At 38.0% G+C, this 19,104-nt stretch overlaps 1 protein-coding gene across 2 annotated transcripts in view; it reads left to right on the plus strand.

The window, feature by feature from the left end:
- Positions 1-19,104, plus strand: part of FBXL20 (F-box and leucine rich repeat protein 20) — a 111,755-nt gene that overhangs the window by 63,492 nt on the left and 29,159 nt on the right. For both annotated transcript variants that reach the window (XM_065897811.1, XM_065897812.1), the window contains 4 exons: positions 13,605-13,659; positions 16,312-16,386; positions 18,079-18,173; positions 18,668-18,736. In XM_065897811.1, coding sequence (XP_065753883.1) covers positions 13,605-13,659; positions 16,312-16,386; positions 18,079-18,173; positions 18,668-18,736 — 294 coding nt within the window. The remainder of the gene's footprint in view (positions 1-13,604; positions 13,660-16,311; positions 16,387-18,078; positions 18,174-18,667; positions 18,737-19,104) is intronic.

Below are 19,104 nucleotides of genomic sequence, written 5' to 3' on the forward strand. Positions count from 1 at the left end.
AGTAAAGGGGCAATGGGGAGTGACTGCTAATGTGTACAAGGTTTCTTTTAGGGGCGATGAGAATGTTCTGAAATTAGATGGTGGTGATGATTGCACACCATTGTGGACGTACTAAAACTCACTGGATTGTGTGCTTTAAAATGGTAAATTCTATGGTTTGTGAATTTCCTCATGTGTATATAACTTGTATATAAATTTATTTTAATTTATAGTAAGTAATATAATTTATAATAAATGTGTAATAATAAATATAGTTGTGGTAAAGTATACAATTACATAATAAATTTTTACTTATATAAAATTTGAAACAAAAAATTCTGCCCTTTATTGGGAGGAAGTGATGGCCTGAACCTCATGATAGTAATAGGCTAGAGAGAAAATAGACTCAATCAAGAGATTTTTAAGAGTTAACATTTGGTGACATATTTGCTGGTTGATTTGATGCATTGTCAGTGGGGGTATGTATTGGAAAGGAGTGAAAGATGATGCGCAAGTTTTTTTCCTTCTACTAAGTAGATAGTGGGAATACTCACTAAGATAAAGAAAGTGGTTGGAGAAACAGGACTAATGGGAGGAAAGCAATGAAAATAGTTGTTTTGATAATTGAAAATATCAAAGTAGAGCTGTCAAAAGGCAGATGTATATACAAGTCTAAAGCTTATCAGCATGATTTAGAAGTCATCAACATATATATAGTAACTAAAGCCATGAGACACTGTATTATATTTAGCTCTTTTGGATTTACCAGTACCCGTGGGAAATAAGGAAACCAGAAGGAAACACAAGGCCTCTCAGACACTGAAATAAAGAGCTTTGGGGCCAAAACATCATATATAGCCTAGTGGTTGTCCTGTAGATGGGCAGCCTTCGGGTCAGGTGTCCAGCCAGGTTCAGCCAGATACCAGCTTGGCATCATCACCTGGTAGTTGATGTGGAACTCTTTAGAAAAGAGCTGTGCATAGTAGATGTTGAGGTTTGGCCATACGTCCAGACAATTGTACTCTTACATATTCTCTCTTGGCTTAAATATTTTATATTAAGGTGATTGATGTCTTATGAGTTAGCAATATTTCATGTGTATCTTAATCTAATATATGTAAATCAATATGTCAGCTATAACTGAAACCTATTTGATTTTTATTTACTTTATTTAATTTGTCTCCAGAGCATCTGGGGTAGCTTAGATCAGGAGCAAATATAATAAATACAAATAAATAATCAGAATCATGAGAAATGTAAAGAAAAGTAGAAAACCAAAGCCAGAAAGTAAACAGATGCACCCTTGTACAAGCCTATGTAGTTGCTATAGATGGATCTCAAATTTAGCTTTAAACTTCTTGATAGCATAAATGAAATGTCATTCTTAGCAGAAAAGAAGAAAAATACATATTATTCCATAAAAACAGAGTGTTTCCTAGCACTGGTTTCTAAGAGAAATTTCTCAAATGGGAGTTTACTTAGATTTGGTAGTTAAAATTCCATGGCTAAATCAGTCACAGATTGCATATGGTCACATCTTGTACATGGGATTACCAGACATGGATAGATTAGGTTTGCATAATTTCTGCTGAATATAACCTTGGTTAAAATAATAGTTAAGGACTTCCCTGGTGGCACAGTGGTTAAGAATCCGCCTGCCAACGCAGGGGACAGGGGTGCGAGCCCTGGTCCAGGAAGATCCCACGTGCCGTGGAGCAACTAAGCCTGTGTGCCACAACTACTGAGCCTGTGCTCTAGAGGCCACGAGCCACAACTGCTGAGCCCACATGCCACAACTACTGAAACCTGTGCTCCTAGAGCCCGTGCTCCGCAACAAGAGAAGCCACCAAGATGAGAAGCCTGTGCACCGCAACGAAGAGTAGCCCTGCCTCGCCGCAACTAGAGAGAGCCTGCACCCAGCAACGAAGACCCAACACAGCCAAAAATAAAATGAAATAAATAAATTAAAATTTAAAACAATAATAGTTAACTGTAAGTAACTGGATAACAAGACCAATTGTCTGATGTGTCTCCTCTTCGTATTTCTTATTTGAAATAAGGTCATTTCAAAAATGAGTAGGAGACTTAGTTTTCTCTCCTTTATGGCCAGGGTTGTGCATCTGGTTTATTTAAGAGTGATTTTGCATTGATGTTCAAGTTTAAAAGGAATGGGGGACCAAAAGCACAGTAGGAGGTTGAAGATTATCTCATGTAGCAGATTATGTGTACAAGCTTTGATTCAGTTAGTAATATGGAAGATGTCATCTTTGTGTTCACATTAATAACTAAGCAAGTACAGAGAGCTTTTATAACTTAATATATAACAACTCATTCTTGTCTAAAGAGTCAAACTCAAATAAGTCCGTTATAGCTACAGGTAGCATACGTTGCTTTTGGCAGAATTCTTCACAAGATCATGGTTAATTACAATAATGTCATAATTATACCTGAAGTCCTCTTATCAGTTGTCTTAAATGGCATCATGCTCTTATTCAACCTGTGATTTTCACTCATCCATACGTCAGGAGCATTTTCAAGAATGCCAATGATGAGAAACACATTTTCCCTTTCCTAGAATGTAAATTATATTCCACAGGATTCTTTTTTTTTTTCCACGTGGCATATCTGCATTTTTGCTTCTTTGGAGGCAGAGACTTTACTCACGTTCCATTTCCCTCCCATAGTAGTAGACCACCCATTTTTAGTTGAGTGTCCAGCCACTACAACAAAGATGATACATCCCAGTAAAACAGGAGCCTAGCAAACCTACATCTGTAGTCTGCTAATAAAGACACTAGCATATCGTTGTTTTTTGTTTTTTTTTTGCGGTACGCGGGCCTCTCACTGTTGTGGCCTCCCCCATTGCGGAGCACAGGCTCCGGACGCGCAGGCTCAGCGGCCATGGCTCACGGGCCCAGCCGCTCCGCGGCGTGTGGGATCCTCACAGACCGGGGCACGAACCCGTGTCCCCTGCATAAGCCGGCGGACTCTCAACCACTGCGCCACCGGGGAAGCCCTAGCATATAGTTTTATTGAACAAGTCCTGCAAACCGATGGTCTCATGAGGAATAGGTTTGCAACTTTGAAAATATAGTATAGTTTCTGTCAGACAGTAGACAAGTATCAGAATTCTACATTCGGAGCAGGCTTTAACACTCATGTGGCCAAAGATCTGCATCTAGTGCCTTAAAAATTTTTTTTAACAAAAAGTGCTGAGTCCAGCACTTTTTAAAAAAAAAAACGAAAAATCGTAAACAAATGGCTTCCTTGTTCCTGCTTTCTCAACACCCCCCCCCGCAAAAAGCCTATTTTCCCCACAAAGCTAACATATATCCTCTTATATTTAGATATATAATATGCACAATGCTTACATGCATGTGTTCATGTGTACCTATTATATTTTTCACAAATGAAAACATATAAAAACTGTTCTACAACTTGTTTTTGTTTCTGTCATTTAATAATCATTGACATCTTTTTAGGTCCGTTCATGTAGCTCTGTCTCATTCTTTTAAATGGCTGCAAAGTGCAAATTTTTTTTTGTACCATAATATATTTAAGCATTTTTTAATTGATGTATGTTAAGGTCATTTTTGAACTTTTTGATATTTCAAGTAATGCTGCCATAAACATTCTGATAACTATCTTTACTCATACTTTTGCTTCTACAGGATGTAGTGTCTGTGTTTTTTTTTTTTATTTTATTTTATTTTTGGCTGTGTTGGGTCTTCGTTGCTGTGCGCGGGCTTTCTCGAGTTGCGGCTAGCAGGGGCTACTATTCGTTGCGGTGCACGGGCTTCTTATCGTGGTGGCTTCTCTATTGCGGAGCACGGGCTGTAGGCACGTGGGCTTCAGTAGTTGTATCGTGCGGGTTCAGTAGTTGTGGCTCGCGGGCTCTAGAGCGCAGGCTCAGTAGTTGTGGTGCACGGGCTTAGTTGCTCCGCGGCATGTGGGATCTTCCCAAACCAGGGCTTGAACCTGTGTCCCTTGCATTGGCAGGCGGATTCTTTCTTTCTTTCTTTACTTATTTACCTATTTATTTATTTGTGGCTGTGTTGGGTCTTCGTTTCTGTGCGAGGGCTTTCTCTAGTTGCAGCGAGCGGGGGCCACTCTTCATTGCGGTGCGTGGGCCTCTCACTGTCGCGGCCTCTCTTGTTGCGGAGCACAGGCTCCAGACGCGCAGGCTCAGTAGTTGTGGCTCACGGGCCCAGTTGCTCCGCGGCATATGGGATCTTCCCAGACCAGGGCTCGAACCCGTGTCGCCTGCATTGGCTGGCAGATTCTCAACCACTGCGCCACCAGGGAAGCCCTGGCAGGCGGATTCTTAACTTCTGCACCCCCAGCGAAGCCCTGTGTTTTTTATTTTAATGGGTACTATTGAACTACTCTCCAAAAGAGTCGTACCCATAGATATCCCCATGACATAAATGGAATTACTTATTTTGTTATACCTTCTCCAGGATCATGCTATGCTTTTTAAATTTATTTAATAAACAGAACTATATTAAGAGGTATTGCTCAAGAAGGTTTGGGATTTTTGTCATAAGACTGTCAAGCCAAAGGAAGTTGGGAGTAAATCTTTTTTTGCAGAACCATACCATGGGTAACCATATCCCCAAATCTACTCTCGGTATTTACTTTAGCAGCCAGCTCCATGTTCTCCAAAAATCTAGTATTAAGGGTTTGGTTTTTTTTTTTCTTTCTTTCTTTCTTTCTTTATACAGCAATAGATTTATTTATAACCAGACCCTGTCTTCTTCCACATAATGTCTCAGAGACCTGGCCAAAGTCTTTTTGTGTGAGTGGGGAAGGTGAGGCCCACTTTGCCTCAAAGCTAGGCCGGTTTTTCAACAATCTATTGATAAGAGGAGGAGGACTTTTATTGAAGCAGTCAAGCAGGATCCTTCAACAATAACAGACCTTTCATTCTACGTCAGTTTTCTTATCTCTTTGATCATAACCATTCTGGTTATGGATAATAGGTATCCTCAAGAAGGAATTATGTAAAGGGTTAAAGTGTAAGGTACCAAGCCTGAAGATGATGAAAAGCAGGAACGTTCTAAGTATAATGTTTTATTGTTCTGGCCTATCATATAGAAATGTCACTGTCGTTTCCCCTTGATTTATCCTACAAATACATACTTATAGTGATGTTTTTTATTTAAGTTAATGTTACCATATTTAGAAGAATAAATGTTCACTGTGAACCTCCTCCTCTCCATCCTCCATCCTCCCCCACCCCCCCAATCACTGTAACTAAAACTCTGGCAGCTTATCCCATCAATCCTTATATTTGGGTTTCTAAAGGTAATTGTCTCTATTGTCAAGTACATAGAATAAATAGAAGTCAGAAGCTACTAAATAATAGCAGACATTTAGACAGACTGCTTGTGGAGTGGTAGAAGGGATTTAAGCACAGAGGCTTATCACATACCAGGGAGCCAAATCAGGAGTGGAGAGTGCAAGCTCTTATTGCTTGATAGAGGAGCACAGTGACTGTATTTGTCTTCTCTCTCTCTTTTTAATGTATCATAATGTCAAACCCAGGTGAAAAGCCAACTTATGGGAATTTTGACATTAAGTACCCCAGGCAGTACATTCTAAGAATGAAATTATGATTGTTGGGGCATGTGCTTCAGAGAGTCTCCTAGGTCGGCATTTGACCTATAGTCTGAGGTTTCATGTCCATCTTTATTTTGTAAAGAATCTGTCTGTTGAAAGTTTACTAAAGTCTAACTAGGATCGTTATCTAAAATTTCTCTCCTGTGCCCCCGCCATGTGTAGTATTATATTTATACAAATTGCTCAGGGATTAGTGGTAATTTGGCAGAAACAGGATCTTTAGACTATGAAGCTCCACATAAAGGCACTATATAGTGGATGACAGGAAAAAGCAGCAGCATTTAAGCAGTGTAAGAAGGTTTGTTGCATTAGATAAACTTACTGTTTTAGGAATTGAGGTACCTGGGGGTATATATATTTATTTGGGAATGATTTGTAATCAGTATTTTAAAAGGTGGGAAATTTATTTTATTTATTTATTGAATTTTATTTTTTTTTATACAATAGGTTCTTATTAGTCATCAGTTTTATACACATCTGTGTATACATGTCAATCCCAATCGCCCAGTTCAGCACACCACCATACCCACCCACCCCCCACCCCCGTGGTTTTCCCCCCTTGGTGTCCATACGTTTGTTCTCTACATCTGTGTCTCAACTTCTGCCCTGCAAACTGGTTCATCTGTACCATTTTTCTAGGTTCCACATACATTTGTTAATATGATATTTGTTTTTCTCTTTCTGACTTACTTCACTCTGTATGACAGTCTCTAGATCCATCCACGTCTCAACAAATGATTCAATTTCGTTCCTTTTTATGGCTGAGTAATATTCCATTGTATATATGTACCACAACTTCTTTATCCATTTGTCTGTCGATGGGCATTTAGGTTGCTTCCATGACCTGGCTATTGTAAATAGTGCTGCAGTGAACATTGGGGTGCATGTGTCTTTTTGAATTATGGTTTTCTCTGGGTATATGCCCAGTAGTGGGATTGCTGGATCATATGTTAATTCTATTTTTAGTTTTTTAAGGAACCTCCATACTGTTCTCCATAGTGGCTGTATCAATTTACATTCTCACCAACAGTGCAAGAGGCTTCCCTTTTCTCCACACCCTTTCCAGCATTTGTTGTTTGTAGATTTTCCGATGATGCCAATTCTAACTGGTGTGAGGTGATAGCTCATTGTAGTTTTGATTTGCATTTCTCTAATAATTAGTGATGTTGAGCAGCTTTTCATGTACTTCTTGGCCATCTGTATGTCTTCTTTGGAGAAATGTCTGTTTAGGTCTTCTGCCTAAATCCATTATTGGATTGGGTTGTTTGTTTCTTTAATATTGAGCTGCATGAGCTGTTTATATATTTTGGATATTAATCCTTTGTCCGTTGATTCGTTTGCAAATATTTTCTCCCATTCTGAGAGTTGTCTTTTCGTCTTGTTTGTGGTTTCCTTCGCTGTGCAAAAGCTTTGAAGTTTCATTAGGTCCCATTTGTTTATTTTTGATTTTACTTCCATTACTCTAGGAGGTGGATCAAAAAAGATCTTCCTGTGATTTATGTCAGAGTGTTCTTCCTATGTTTTCCTCTAAGAGTTTTATAGTGTCTGGTCTTACATTTAGGTCTCGAATCCATTTTGAGTTTATTTTTGTGTATGGTGTTAGGGAGTGTTCTAATTTCATTCTTTTACATGTAGCTGTCCAGTTTTCCCATCACCACTTATTGAAGAGACTGTCTTTTCTCCATTGTGTATTCTTGCCTCCTTTGTCATAGATTTGTTGACCATAGGTGCGTGGGTTTATCTCTGGGCTTTCTATCTTGTTCCATTGACCTATGTTTCTGTTTTTGTGACAGTACCATATTGTCTTGATTACTGTAGCTTTGTAGTATAGTCTGAAGTCAGGGAGTCTGATTCCTCCAGATCCATTTTTTTTCCCTCAAGACTGCTTTGGCTCTTCGGGGTCTTTTGTATCTCTATACAAATTTTAAGATTTTTTGTTCTAGTTCTGTAAAAAATGCCATTGGTAATTTGACAGGGATTGCATTGAATCTGTAGATTGCTTTGGGTAGTATAGTCATTTTCACAATACTGATTCTTTCAATACAAGAACATGGTATATCTCTCCATCTGTTGGTATCATCTTCAATTTCTTTCATCAGTGTCTTATAGTTTTCTGCATATAGGTCTTTTGTCTCCCTAGGTAGGTTTATTTCTAGGTATTTTATTCTTTTTGTTGCAGTGGTAAATGGGAGTGTTTAATTTCTCTTTCAGATTTTTCATCATTAGTGTATAGGAATGCAGGAGATTTCTGTGCATTAATTTTGTATCCTGCAACTTTACCAAATTCATTGATTAGCTCTAGTAGTTTTCTGGTGGCATCTTCAGGATTCTCCATGTATAGTATCATGTCATCTGCAAACAGTGACAGTTTTACTTCTTCTTTTCCAATTTTTATTCCTTTTATTTCTTTTTCTTCTCTGATTTCCGTGGCTAGGACTTCCAAAACTATGTTGAATAATAGTGGTGAGAGTGGACATCCTTGTCTTGTTCCTGATCTTAGGGGAAATGCTTTCAGTTTTTCACCATTGAGAATGATGTTTGCTGTGGGTTTGTCATATATGGCCTTTATTTTGTTGAGGTAGGTTCCCTCTATGCCCACTTTCTGGAGAGTTTTTATCATAAATGGGTGTTGAATTTTGTCAAAAGCTTTTTCTGCATCTATTGAGATGATCATATGGTTTTTATTCTTCAGTTTGTTAATAGGGTGTATCACATTGATTGATTTGCATATATTGAAGAATCCCTGCATCCCTGGGATAAATCCCACTTGGTCATGGTGTATGATCCTGTTAATGTGTTGCTGGATTCTGTTTGCTAGTATTTTGTTGAGGATTTTTGCATCTATATTCATCAGTGATATTGGTCTGTAATTTTCTTTTTTTGTAGTATCTTTGTCTGGTTTTGGTATCAGGGTGATGATGGCCTCAGAGAATGAGTTTGGGAGTGTTCCTTCCTCTGAAACTTTTTTTTTTTTTTTTTTGTTACGCGGGCCTCTCACTGTTGTGGCCTCTCCCGTTGCGGAGCACAGGCTCCAGATGCGTAGGCTCAGCAGCCATGGCTCACGGGCCCAGCTGCTCCGCGACATGTGGGATCTTCCCGGACCAGGGCACGAACCCGTGTCCCCTGCATTGGCAGGCGGACTCTCAACCACTGTGCCACCAGGGAAGCCCCTTCCTCTGCAATTTTTTGGAAGAGTTTGAGAAGGATGGGTGTTAGCTCTTCTCTAAATGTTTGATAGGATTCACTTGTGAAGCCATCTGGTCCTGGACTTTCTGCTTGTTGGAAGATTTTTAATCACAGTTTCAATTTCATTACTTGTGATTGGTCTGTTCATATTTTCTATTTCTTCCTGGTTCAGTCTTGGAAGGTTATATATACCTTTCTAAGAATTTGTCCATTTCTTCCAGGTTATCCATTTTATTGGCATAGAGTTGCTTGTAGTAGTCTCTTAGGATGCTTTGTAGTTCTTCAGTGTCTGTTGTAACTTCTCCTTTTTCATTTCTAATTTTATTGATTTGAGTCCTCTCCCTCTTGATGAGTCTGGCTAATTGTTTATCCATTTTGTTTATCTTCTCAAAGAACCAGCTTTTAGTTTTATTGATCTTTGCTATTGTTTCCTTTGTTTGTATTTCATGTATTTCTGCTCTGATCTTTATGATTTCTTTCCTTCTGCTAACTTTGGGTTTTGTTTGTTCTTCTTTCTCTAGTTCCTTTAGGTGTAAGGTTAGATTGTGTATTTGAGATTTTTCTTGTTTCTTGAGGTAGGCTTGTATAGCTATAAACTTCCCTCTTAGAACTGCTTTTGCTGCATCCCATAGGTTTTGGATCGTCGTCTTTTCATTGTCATTTGTCTCTAGGTATTTTTTGATTTCCTCTTTGATTTCTTCAGTGATTTCTTGGTTATTTAGTAATGTATTGTTTAGCCTCCATGTGTTTGTGTTTTTTACGTTTTCTTCTTTGTAATTGATTTCTAATCTCATAGCATTGTGGTCAGAAAAGATACTTGATATGATTTCAGTTTTCTTAAATTTACTGAGGCTTGATTTGTGACCCAGGATGTGATCTATCCTGGAGAATGTTCCGTGCGCACTTGAGAAGAAAGTGTAATCTGCTGTTTTTGGATGGAATGTCCTATAAATATCAATTAAATCTATCTGATCTGTTGTGTCATTTAAAGCTTGTGTTTCCTTATTTATTTTCATTTTGGATGATCTGTCCATTGGTGTAAGTGAGGTGTTAAAGTCCCCCACTATTATTGTGTTACTTTCGATTTCCTCTTATAGCTGTTAGCAGTTGCCTTATGTATTGAGGTGCTCCTATGTTGGGTGCATATATTTTTATAATTGTTATATCTTCTTCTTGGGTTGATCCCTTGATCATTAGGTAGTGTCCTTCCTTGTCTCTTGTAACATTCTTTATTTTAAAGTCTATTTTATTTGATATGAATATAGCTACTCCAGCTTTCTTTTGATTTCCATTTGCATGGAATATCTTTTTCCATCCCCTCACTTTCAGTCTGTATGTGTCCCTAGGTCTGAAGTGGGTCTCTTGTAGACAGCATATATATGGGTCTTGTTTTTGTATCCATTCAGCAAGCCTGTGTCTTTTGGTTGGAGCATTTAATCCATTCACGTTTAAGGTAATTATCAATATGTACGTTCCTATGACCATTTTCTTAATTGTTTTGGGTTTGTTTTTGTAGGTCCTTTTCTTCTCTTGTGTTTCCCACTTAGAGAAGTTCCTTTAGCATTTGTTGTAGAGCTGGTTTGGTGGTGCTGAATTCTCTTAGCTTTTGCTTGTCTGTAAAGCTTTTGATTTCTCCATCGAATCTGAATGAGATCCTTGCCGGGTAGAGTAATCTTGGTTGTAGGTTCTTCCCTTTCATCAGTTTAAGTATATCTTGCCACTCCCTTCTGGCTTGTAGAGTTTCTGCTGAAAAATCAGCTGTTAACCTTATGGGAGTTCCCTTGTATGTTATTTGTCTTTTTTCCCTCGCTGCTTTCAGTAATTTTTCTTTGTCTTTAATTTTTGCCAATTTGATTACTTATGTGTCTTGGCATGTTTCTCCTTGGGTTTATCCTGTATGGGACTCACTGCGCTTCCCGGACTTGGGTGGCTATTTCCTTTCCCATGTTAGGGAAGTTTTTGACTATAATCTCTTCAAATATTTTCTCAGGTCCTTTCTCTCTCTCTTCTCCTTCTGGGACCCCTATAATGCAAATGTTGTTGACGTTTAATGTTGTCCCAGCTCTTAGGCTGTCTTCATTTCTTTTCATTCTTTTTTCTTTATTCTGTTCCGCAGCAGTGAATTCCACCATTCTGTCTTCCAGGTCACTTATCCGTTCTTCTGCCTCAGTTATTCTGCTATTGATTCCTTCTAGTGTAGTTTTCATATCAGTTATTGTATTGTTCATCTCTGTTTGTTTGTTCTTTACTTCTTCTAGATCTTTGTTAAACATTTCTTGCATCTTCTTGATCTTTGCCTCCATTCTTTTTCCGAGGTCCTGGATCATCTTCACTGTCATTTTTCTGAATTCTTTTTCTGGAAGGTTTACCTATCTCCACTTCATTTAGTTGTTTTTCTGGGGTTTTATCTTTTTCCTTCATCTGGTACATAGCCCTCTGCCTTTTCATCTTGTCTTTCTTTCTGTCAATGTGGTTTTTGTTGCACAGGCTGCAGGATTGTAGTTCTTGCTTCTGCTGTCTGCCCTCTGGTGGATGAGGCTATCTAAGAGGCTTGTGCAAGTTCCCTGATGGGAGGGACTGGTGGTGGGTAGAGCTGACTGTTGCTCTGGTGGGCAGAGCTCAGTAAAGCTTCAATCCACTTGACTGTTGATGGGTGGGGCTGGGTTCCCTCCCTGTTGCTTGTTTGGCCTGAGGCAACCCAACACTGGAGCCTACCTGGGCTGTTTGGTGGGGCTAATGGCGGACTCTGGGAGGGCTCACGGCAAGGAGTACTTACCAGAACTTCTGCTGCCAGTGTCCTTGTCCCCACGGTGAGCCACAGCCACCCCCCTGCCTCTGCAGGAGACCCTCCGACACTAGCAAGTAGTTCTGGTTCAGTCTCCCCTGGGGTCACTGCGCCTTCCCCTGGGTCCCAATGCGCACACTACTTTGTGTGTGCCCTCCAAGAGTGGAGTCTCTGTTTCTCCCAGTCCTGCAATCAATTCCCACTAGCTTCAAAGTCTGATTCTCTAGGAATTCCTCCTCCCGTTGCCGGACCCCCAGGTTGGGAAGCCTGACGTGGGGCTCAGAACCTTCACTCCAGTGGGTGGACTTCTGTGGTGTAGGTGTTCTCCAGTCTGTGAGTCACCCACCCAGCAGTTATGGGATTTGATTTTACTGTGATTGCGCCCCTCCTACCATCTCATTGTAGCTTCTCCTTTGTCTTCGCATATGGGGTATCTTTTTTGGTGAGTTCCAGTGTCTTCCTGTTGATGATTGTCCAGCAGCTAGTTGTGATTCTGGTGTTCTCGCAAGAGGGAGTGAGAGCACGTCCTTCTACTCCACCAACTTGGTTCCTCCTCCGCCATTTGAAATTTATTTTATTAAAGAGAGCCATCAGGGTGGTAGCAAGTCCGCCTCAGGGGAACAAGAAAGTTTCAACGTTTCCGTCTATGGACAGATGTAGAAAATGTGGTATACAGCTTTAAAAAGGAAGGAAATTCTGATACTACATGCTACAACATGGATGGACCTTGAAGACATTGGTGCTAAATGAAATAAGCCCATCACAAAAGGGCAAATACCATGATTCCACTCATATGAAGTACCTAGAGTAGCCAAATTCGTAAAGAATGAAAGTAGAGTGGTGGTTGCCAGCGGCTGGGGGAGAGGGAAATGGGGAGTCATTGTTTACTGTGTCCAGAGTTTCAGTTTGGGGAGATGAGAAAGTTCTAGAGATGGATGGTGGTGGTGGTGGTACAACAGTGTGAATGTACTTAAATGCCCCTGAACTATACCCTTAAAAGTGGTTAAATGGTAAGTTTAATGTTATGTATATTACCCCAATTTTAAAGAGTTTCAAAAAACTTTATTTACAAAATGCATATAACTTTGTCTGATGTAATTATTAACTCAGTTTATTCCAAGTTCTAAAATGTGATTGACAGCCTCTAATCACTAAATAACAAAATTTTGCTCTATTAAGCTAACTCAGAGTAATAACAGAAAAGAAAGTGTAGCTTTCATTCGTCTCCAGATTAATGCTTCCTGACCTCCATTTTGTAACACTCCAGCTATCTCAAGGAGTATCGTCTTTAGAGTACATGCTCTGTTGTACCTTTTGCCAACTGCACAAGAGCTTTACTTGTTATTCAGATGAAAATGATCTTGAAGGGCGTTCATGAGTAAGGAGAACTGTAGGCACAAGTAACCCGTTCACTTTATTCCCAGGATGCTCTGACCTGTTTTTACAGGTGGCTTATGGTATAGAGAGTTATCGTCCTTTAGCAAATTAATTATTTCAAATAATAACGCTACAAAATAAATATTTAGCCTCTCTAAGACTGAGAAGAATTTTAGGTGGTGTGTCCTGACATTGATGTGTTAACTGAGTTTTATAATTTCCCAAATTGGAATTAAATATATAGAGATTTAACATTTTATAGTTGCTCAGTTTTAGGTTTTACCAATATTTTATCTTTTTTCCTTCATAACTGTAAAATTCTTTATAAACATAACCATCCCCTAGCCTGTTTCTTTTGATAACCAGAATATGGAAATTGGTTTTTTACTTTTAAAAGTATCAGAAATATTTTATCATCCCTTGATGTGAATAAATGAACTCGTTATGGTACTTACATGTACGTTATCAAGTAAAAGATTACCTTTTCCCCCTACATTTTTATGGGCAGTATTTTAAATTGCCTCAGCTTTTTGTGTTATTGTTTAAAGAACCATCTGCCTTTTTGTGCATGTGTTAACATCACCAATTATTTATAAGCAAAAATCAAGAGAAAGTAATTCATCATATAATAAAGTTTTCCTCCATCTCTTTTTAGGATATTTTCTTTTCTGGATGTTGTTACCTTGTGTCGCTGTGCTCAGGTCTCCAGGGTAAGAATGGCTGACATGATTACAAGAGCATCCCTTCCTGACATTAATGATAATCAGCTTCTGTAGTAGGCCAACTATTTACTTCAGATGGTAGTTGTATGTTATGTTTCCAAGGTTGTGGTTTCACCCATGGGATACCCAAACCCCTGTTAATTCTACAGTGGAATTCTACTATATGTACTATCTCTAACTTTAATTTTTTGAAATTCTTGACTATTTGTGTAATACAAACAGAAGAAACATTTTCAAGGAAAAAGCACTAAACATGCAAATTAAAAGAATAGGCTTTACTCAGAACTGTAATAATATAGTATTTCATTGTTTCCCTTATTCATTTTATGTACATACATGGAAGGCTCTTGATATCTCCCTATATTTTTTTCTCAAAAGGTTATAGCTAGAATTTAATTTTTAAGAAATTGTAGAGCAAATCAAATTCCATTCTCAAAGTCAAGTTTCTGCATTACTCTTACTTATCCATTTTTGTCAATTGACATTACTATGACAAAACAGTGAAACATAATCTTATTGCTGCCACTAATATTAAGAATAGAATCTCTGTTGTGGGAAAATTGCTTTATGAATCATTCATAGTCTCTATTGTAATACAGATATATAATAATTAATAAAATGAATGAGTACGTACAGTTATCATCTTTTTGTAAACTGGACAATGGCTTTTTTTTTTTTTTTTTTGGACAATGGCTTTTTGACGTTTAACAAATACTTATTGAGAACCTACTATGTACCAGGTATAGTCCTAGGTGCCGAGTATGTAATATGGTTATATCACAATACTCAGCATCAGAGTATTGTGTTTACCTCTGTTAAGTGGGCCCAGGTTTTCCTTCAAATTTCCATCACCAATTTCCTTCAAAAAAAATAAAAAAACCCACAAAACTTGCCATAGAAAATCCACCTCATCTTGCTAACTTTAATGTAATTTCTACATCCTAAAAGCCATAGTAAATCTGTATCTCAGCTATTTAAGAAACAATCAGGCATATTTTGATGATTTCTATTCATGACAGTTCTGTTCCTGGTACCTGAGTGGTTGCCCTAGTCATGGCTGGTACAAATGAGTGGGGTTTCTTTTTTGTCTCCATATGAAGCTGAGGTCATCATTGAGAAACAAAATTCCCAGACCAGTGTCTTAACCTGTTTGGTTGCAGTCTCATCTCAAGAATGTTGATTTGAGTGAGTTTTAATTGTTGTTTTCATGTTCAGGTTCCTCTTCCTTCTTAATGTGTCTTAACTTAAAAGGAAGCACAATGCCAATTTTCATTAAATCTGTACAATTGGAACATTGGTAGTTAGCTTGTTATTCTCTGTACTTGAAGTATTTAGTTAATTTGCTTTAAAAAAAAAAAAACAACAAAAACTCTAGAGAGGAACCTGTCATTCCTAATTTTAGTCTCACTTTAGCATGTGTCCTGCTTGGTGAAGAAAGTAGTATGAGGAAATGAGAAGTATCAAATCAGAGATGCAGTTAGCCCAAGAATCTAGTAAACATATGATCTTTAAAAGTTTTATCTCTTGTCTCCCATGGAGCCATATAAGAAACTGTTGGAAAAATATGAAGCCACAAAAAGAAAAGTAACATTGAAATCCTGAGAAAACCTTAAAGATTTCTATAATAATAACTTGGTTTACCCTCACGCCCCTGACATCTTTCTTACTGATTGTGTGATAGTTACCTGGGGCTTATAAGTGTATCTTTAATTTCCGTTTTAGAATTTCAGTATCGAATCTGTGTTTTGAATTGTTGTAGTAAGAGATAATATTCTAAGTTTATAACTTAACAGTGTTAAGACTTTTGTTTACACTTTAAATTTAGTAGGGAAGACGTTTAAAGGCTTTCTGATTAAAATACAGAACGATCCGCAAAAGATTAACTCTTAGTGGAGTCATTTTTCACCTTATCCTGAAAGGTTGAAAATCTTGGAAGCTTTCTTGCCTCCCTTTAGGTAATTAAAGAAATGTATGAGAAGTCTTAAGACTTTCAGTGTTTAAAATTACCACTGAATCAAGTTGAAGGAAAAGATGACCAATTGAAAAACATGCCTGAGTGAGCAAATTGGTAATGAGGAAAGCATTAAGTCTCTGTCATGTATACTGAGAAATGATAGTGTCTTTTGTAATCCCAGGTCACCATATCACAGTTTTGGGTCCAAACGAGTGATGCTATGAATAGCATATTTTTATTGAACATGGCATATGTATTGAACACATGACATTCAGAGTGCCGTCTTCTTTCTTTGGTTTCACACTCACCTCGTTCCTAGTTGAGGGATAGAGTAACAGACTTGCTTTTTCATTAGCTGGATTATCTCATTTTGAGATTCGAAACTCAAGTTGGAAGACAGTTTCCGGCTATGATACTTATCACAACCTGTTCTTACCCCAGCACGCTAATATAAGATCTTTCGTAGCTACTAATTTCTGTACCCACTCATTTATGAGATAATCTACTTGGAGAATAAAGTATGAATCAGAAATAAGACTGACTTTTTGGGAGTTAATGGTGGAGGTGCTAAGAAATTGTTTGGTCAATTTCAATCATTAGTAGGTTGAATTGTGAGCTTGAATTTTGCTAGCTTTTCCCCTTCATTTTCAGCTTCTGTTCATTCTGTCTCTTCTTCTTCAAAATAGGCCTGGAATGTTCTGGCTCTGGATGGCAGTAACTGGCAGCGAATTGACCTGTTTGATTTCCAGAGGGATATCGAGGTATGCCTGTGTGGTGTGTGGCCCCATCTCTCTCGCTAGAATGTAATTGCAGCATACAGGACAGATTAGCCCCAACCACGTAAATCTCCTTTCCCTGGAGAGAGAGACTGTTCATTTCAGTACATCTGAACTTCATGGGAGCTTGCAATTTTCCCAAGAACTGGTTCAGTTTTTGAGAATGAGCAGAATTATTTTACTGAAATAATACTGAGTTATTTAGTATTAATAGGACTCAGAAATTTTTGTTTTTATTTTTGTGGTGGAAATGTGAACCTTTGTTTGCTCTTTTTAAGGAAGTCTTTTCATATTTGTTTATTTATAAATAAGTGGAGTTAATTTATTGGAGCATGATATCTGCATAAATTCTTCTCGATGAGCACTCTGGGTTCTGGGGGAGCCTATAGATAGTTTTTGTAGAGAATGAATTGGATTACTTTTATTGGGGAGAGATTTTTTCCCTTCTCACTTCTCCCCCATATTTTATCTCTTAGTATTGCCTATTTTCTCTAAAATGGAGAAGAATGGCTTAAGCTTAAATTATTTTAACCTGAATTTGAGCTCTGTAGTCCTTGGTTTTCTCATCTGGAGAGTGGATAATAGCTTCCTCACTGTGTTATAAGGATTAAATAAGATTTAGATGTAGCTATTTTTTCTGTTGGTTTTTTTTTTTTTTTTAAGTTCTAGTGGAACTTAGTGGTCTTGAGAATCCATGTAAGAAGTTAAAAAAACCTCACATGAACTTTATATTATCTTCATAAAGTACTTTTATTTTATTTTATTTATTTTTTTGCGGTACGCGGGCCTCTCACTGTTGTGGCCTCTCCCGTTGCGGAGCACAGGCTCCGGACGTGCGGGCTCAGCGGCCATGGCTCATGGGCCCAGCCGCTCCGCGGCATGTGGGATCTTCCCGGACCGGGGCACGAACCCATGTCCCCTGCATCGGCAAGCGGACTCTCAACCACTGCACCACCAGGGAAGCCCAGTACTTTTATTTTTTAATATTTTTTTAAAGACTTTCTTTTTGATGTGGACCATTTTTAAAGTCTTTATTGAATTTGTTACCATATTGCTTCTGTTCTATGTTTTGGTTTTTTGGCCACGAGGCATATGGGATCTTAGCTCCCCAACCAGGGATCAAACCCACACCCCTTGCATTGGAAAGCAAAGTCTTAACCATTGGACTGCCAGGGAAGTCCCATAAAGTACTTTTAAAATGGTACCCACCGACGTGCTGGATTTTTCTGTTTTTCACAATTCTCTGATCTTCATGGATGTAAATATTTAAAGTAGCCTGGCCTACAAAACCATTCAGCAAGCTTTTGTGAAGTGTTCATTGAGTCTCTGCTGTATTTAGAGTACTAAAGTAAATACACAGAAATAATAGAGAGAGTTAATGTCCTGTGGCTGCAGGAGGGAATCTACATTGATGTAGTGGCATAAGAGAACTACAGAGCACCATTTCCTCAAATGCAGGGTATCTTACAAGAGGAACAAAGTAAATAACAATATAGGGTTTAGGTATGTTTCAAGTAGATGGGTTAATCAGGAAAGCTTTCTCCCAGTAAGTTGAAAATTTCATATTGATTTAATTAGGTCTTTAAAACGAGTAGAAGTCTCTTAAAAACGAGGATGTGGTCTTTTCAAAAACGATGTGGTGGCTTATCTTTGTATACCTGTCTTCTTTTTTTACAGGGCCGGGTAGTGGAGAATATCTCAAAAAGGTGTGGGGGCTTTTTACGAAAGCTAAGTCTTCGTGGGTGTCTCGGAGTAGGAGACAATGCATTAAGGTAAAAACATAGCTATCGATTAACTCATCTTCTTGACTGAAGTGAAGAACAACACCGAACACAGCACTGTCTCACCCAGAAAAGGCTGGAATAGTTTTCATATTCCTAAGCTATTCTGAACCCAAATACACATTCACTGCTTATAACACAAATACCCAGTCATGGGATGTGTGGTTTTGAGAATAAAACAAGAACAAGTGCTCCCCCCAAAAAGCCAGATTCCCCATATTATAAATGGTTCATTTGGAGCTTTGAGTAAATTTTTTTAAGTTTGTTTACTCGAAGTTAGGATAATTTTAACTTTGGTTGACAAAAAGATTGATGTTTAAAAGTTTATGGTTGAAAAGTAATTTATTTGTAATTGTGAACAACTTTTTATACCATTTTGTACCAGTAATATCCATTATTACCACTATTGGTATCTTCTATTATTTTTTTAATGCCGAGAATTGTGCCCGTTTTACCTCAAACCCTTTACTTTCTTTCCTGTAAAGGACCTTTGCACAAAACTGTAGGAACATTGAAGTACTGAATCTCAATGGGTGTACAAAGACTACAGATGCGTAAGTATTTTATGTTTTAGAAGGGTAAGTCATAGCCTCTTGTGTCCTGCCTATACTAGCTTTTAATGCATACTACTAAATATATTTAGCAAATTTCATTTTGGTTTTATAGAGGAAAGATGTTTAAATTTAGAAATGGAATAAGATACTTATTTTAGAATTTGGCTCAAATTCTGTTTTGATTTTTAAAAGAAAACTTAAAATTGTAGTCAGTGAATGTGCAGTAGGGAATACTAATATAGGACTACTTATATTTCAAAAAGACACTAGTAGCTGTCATTCAAAAGACACATAAACAGGTGATGCTATAAAAAGATGTAAAATCTTAAACATAGCTTAGAGTAATCAATATAGAGAGTGTTTATTAA

Source organism: Phocoena phocoena, chromosome 19 (assembly GCF_963924675.1).
Source record: "Phocoena phocoena chromosome 19, mPhoPho1.1, whole genome shotgun sequence".
NCBI lineage: Eukaryota > Metazoa > Chordata > Mammalia > Artiodactyla > Phocoenidae > Phocoena > Phocoena phocoena.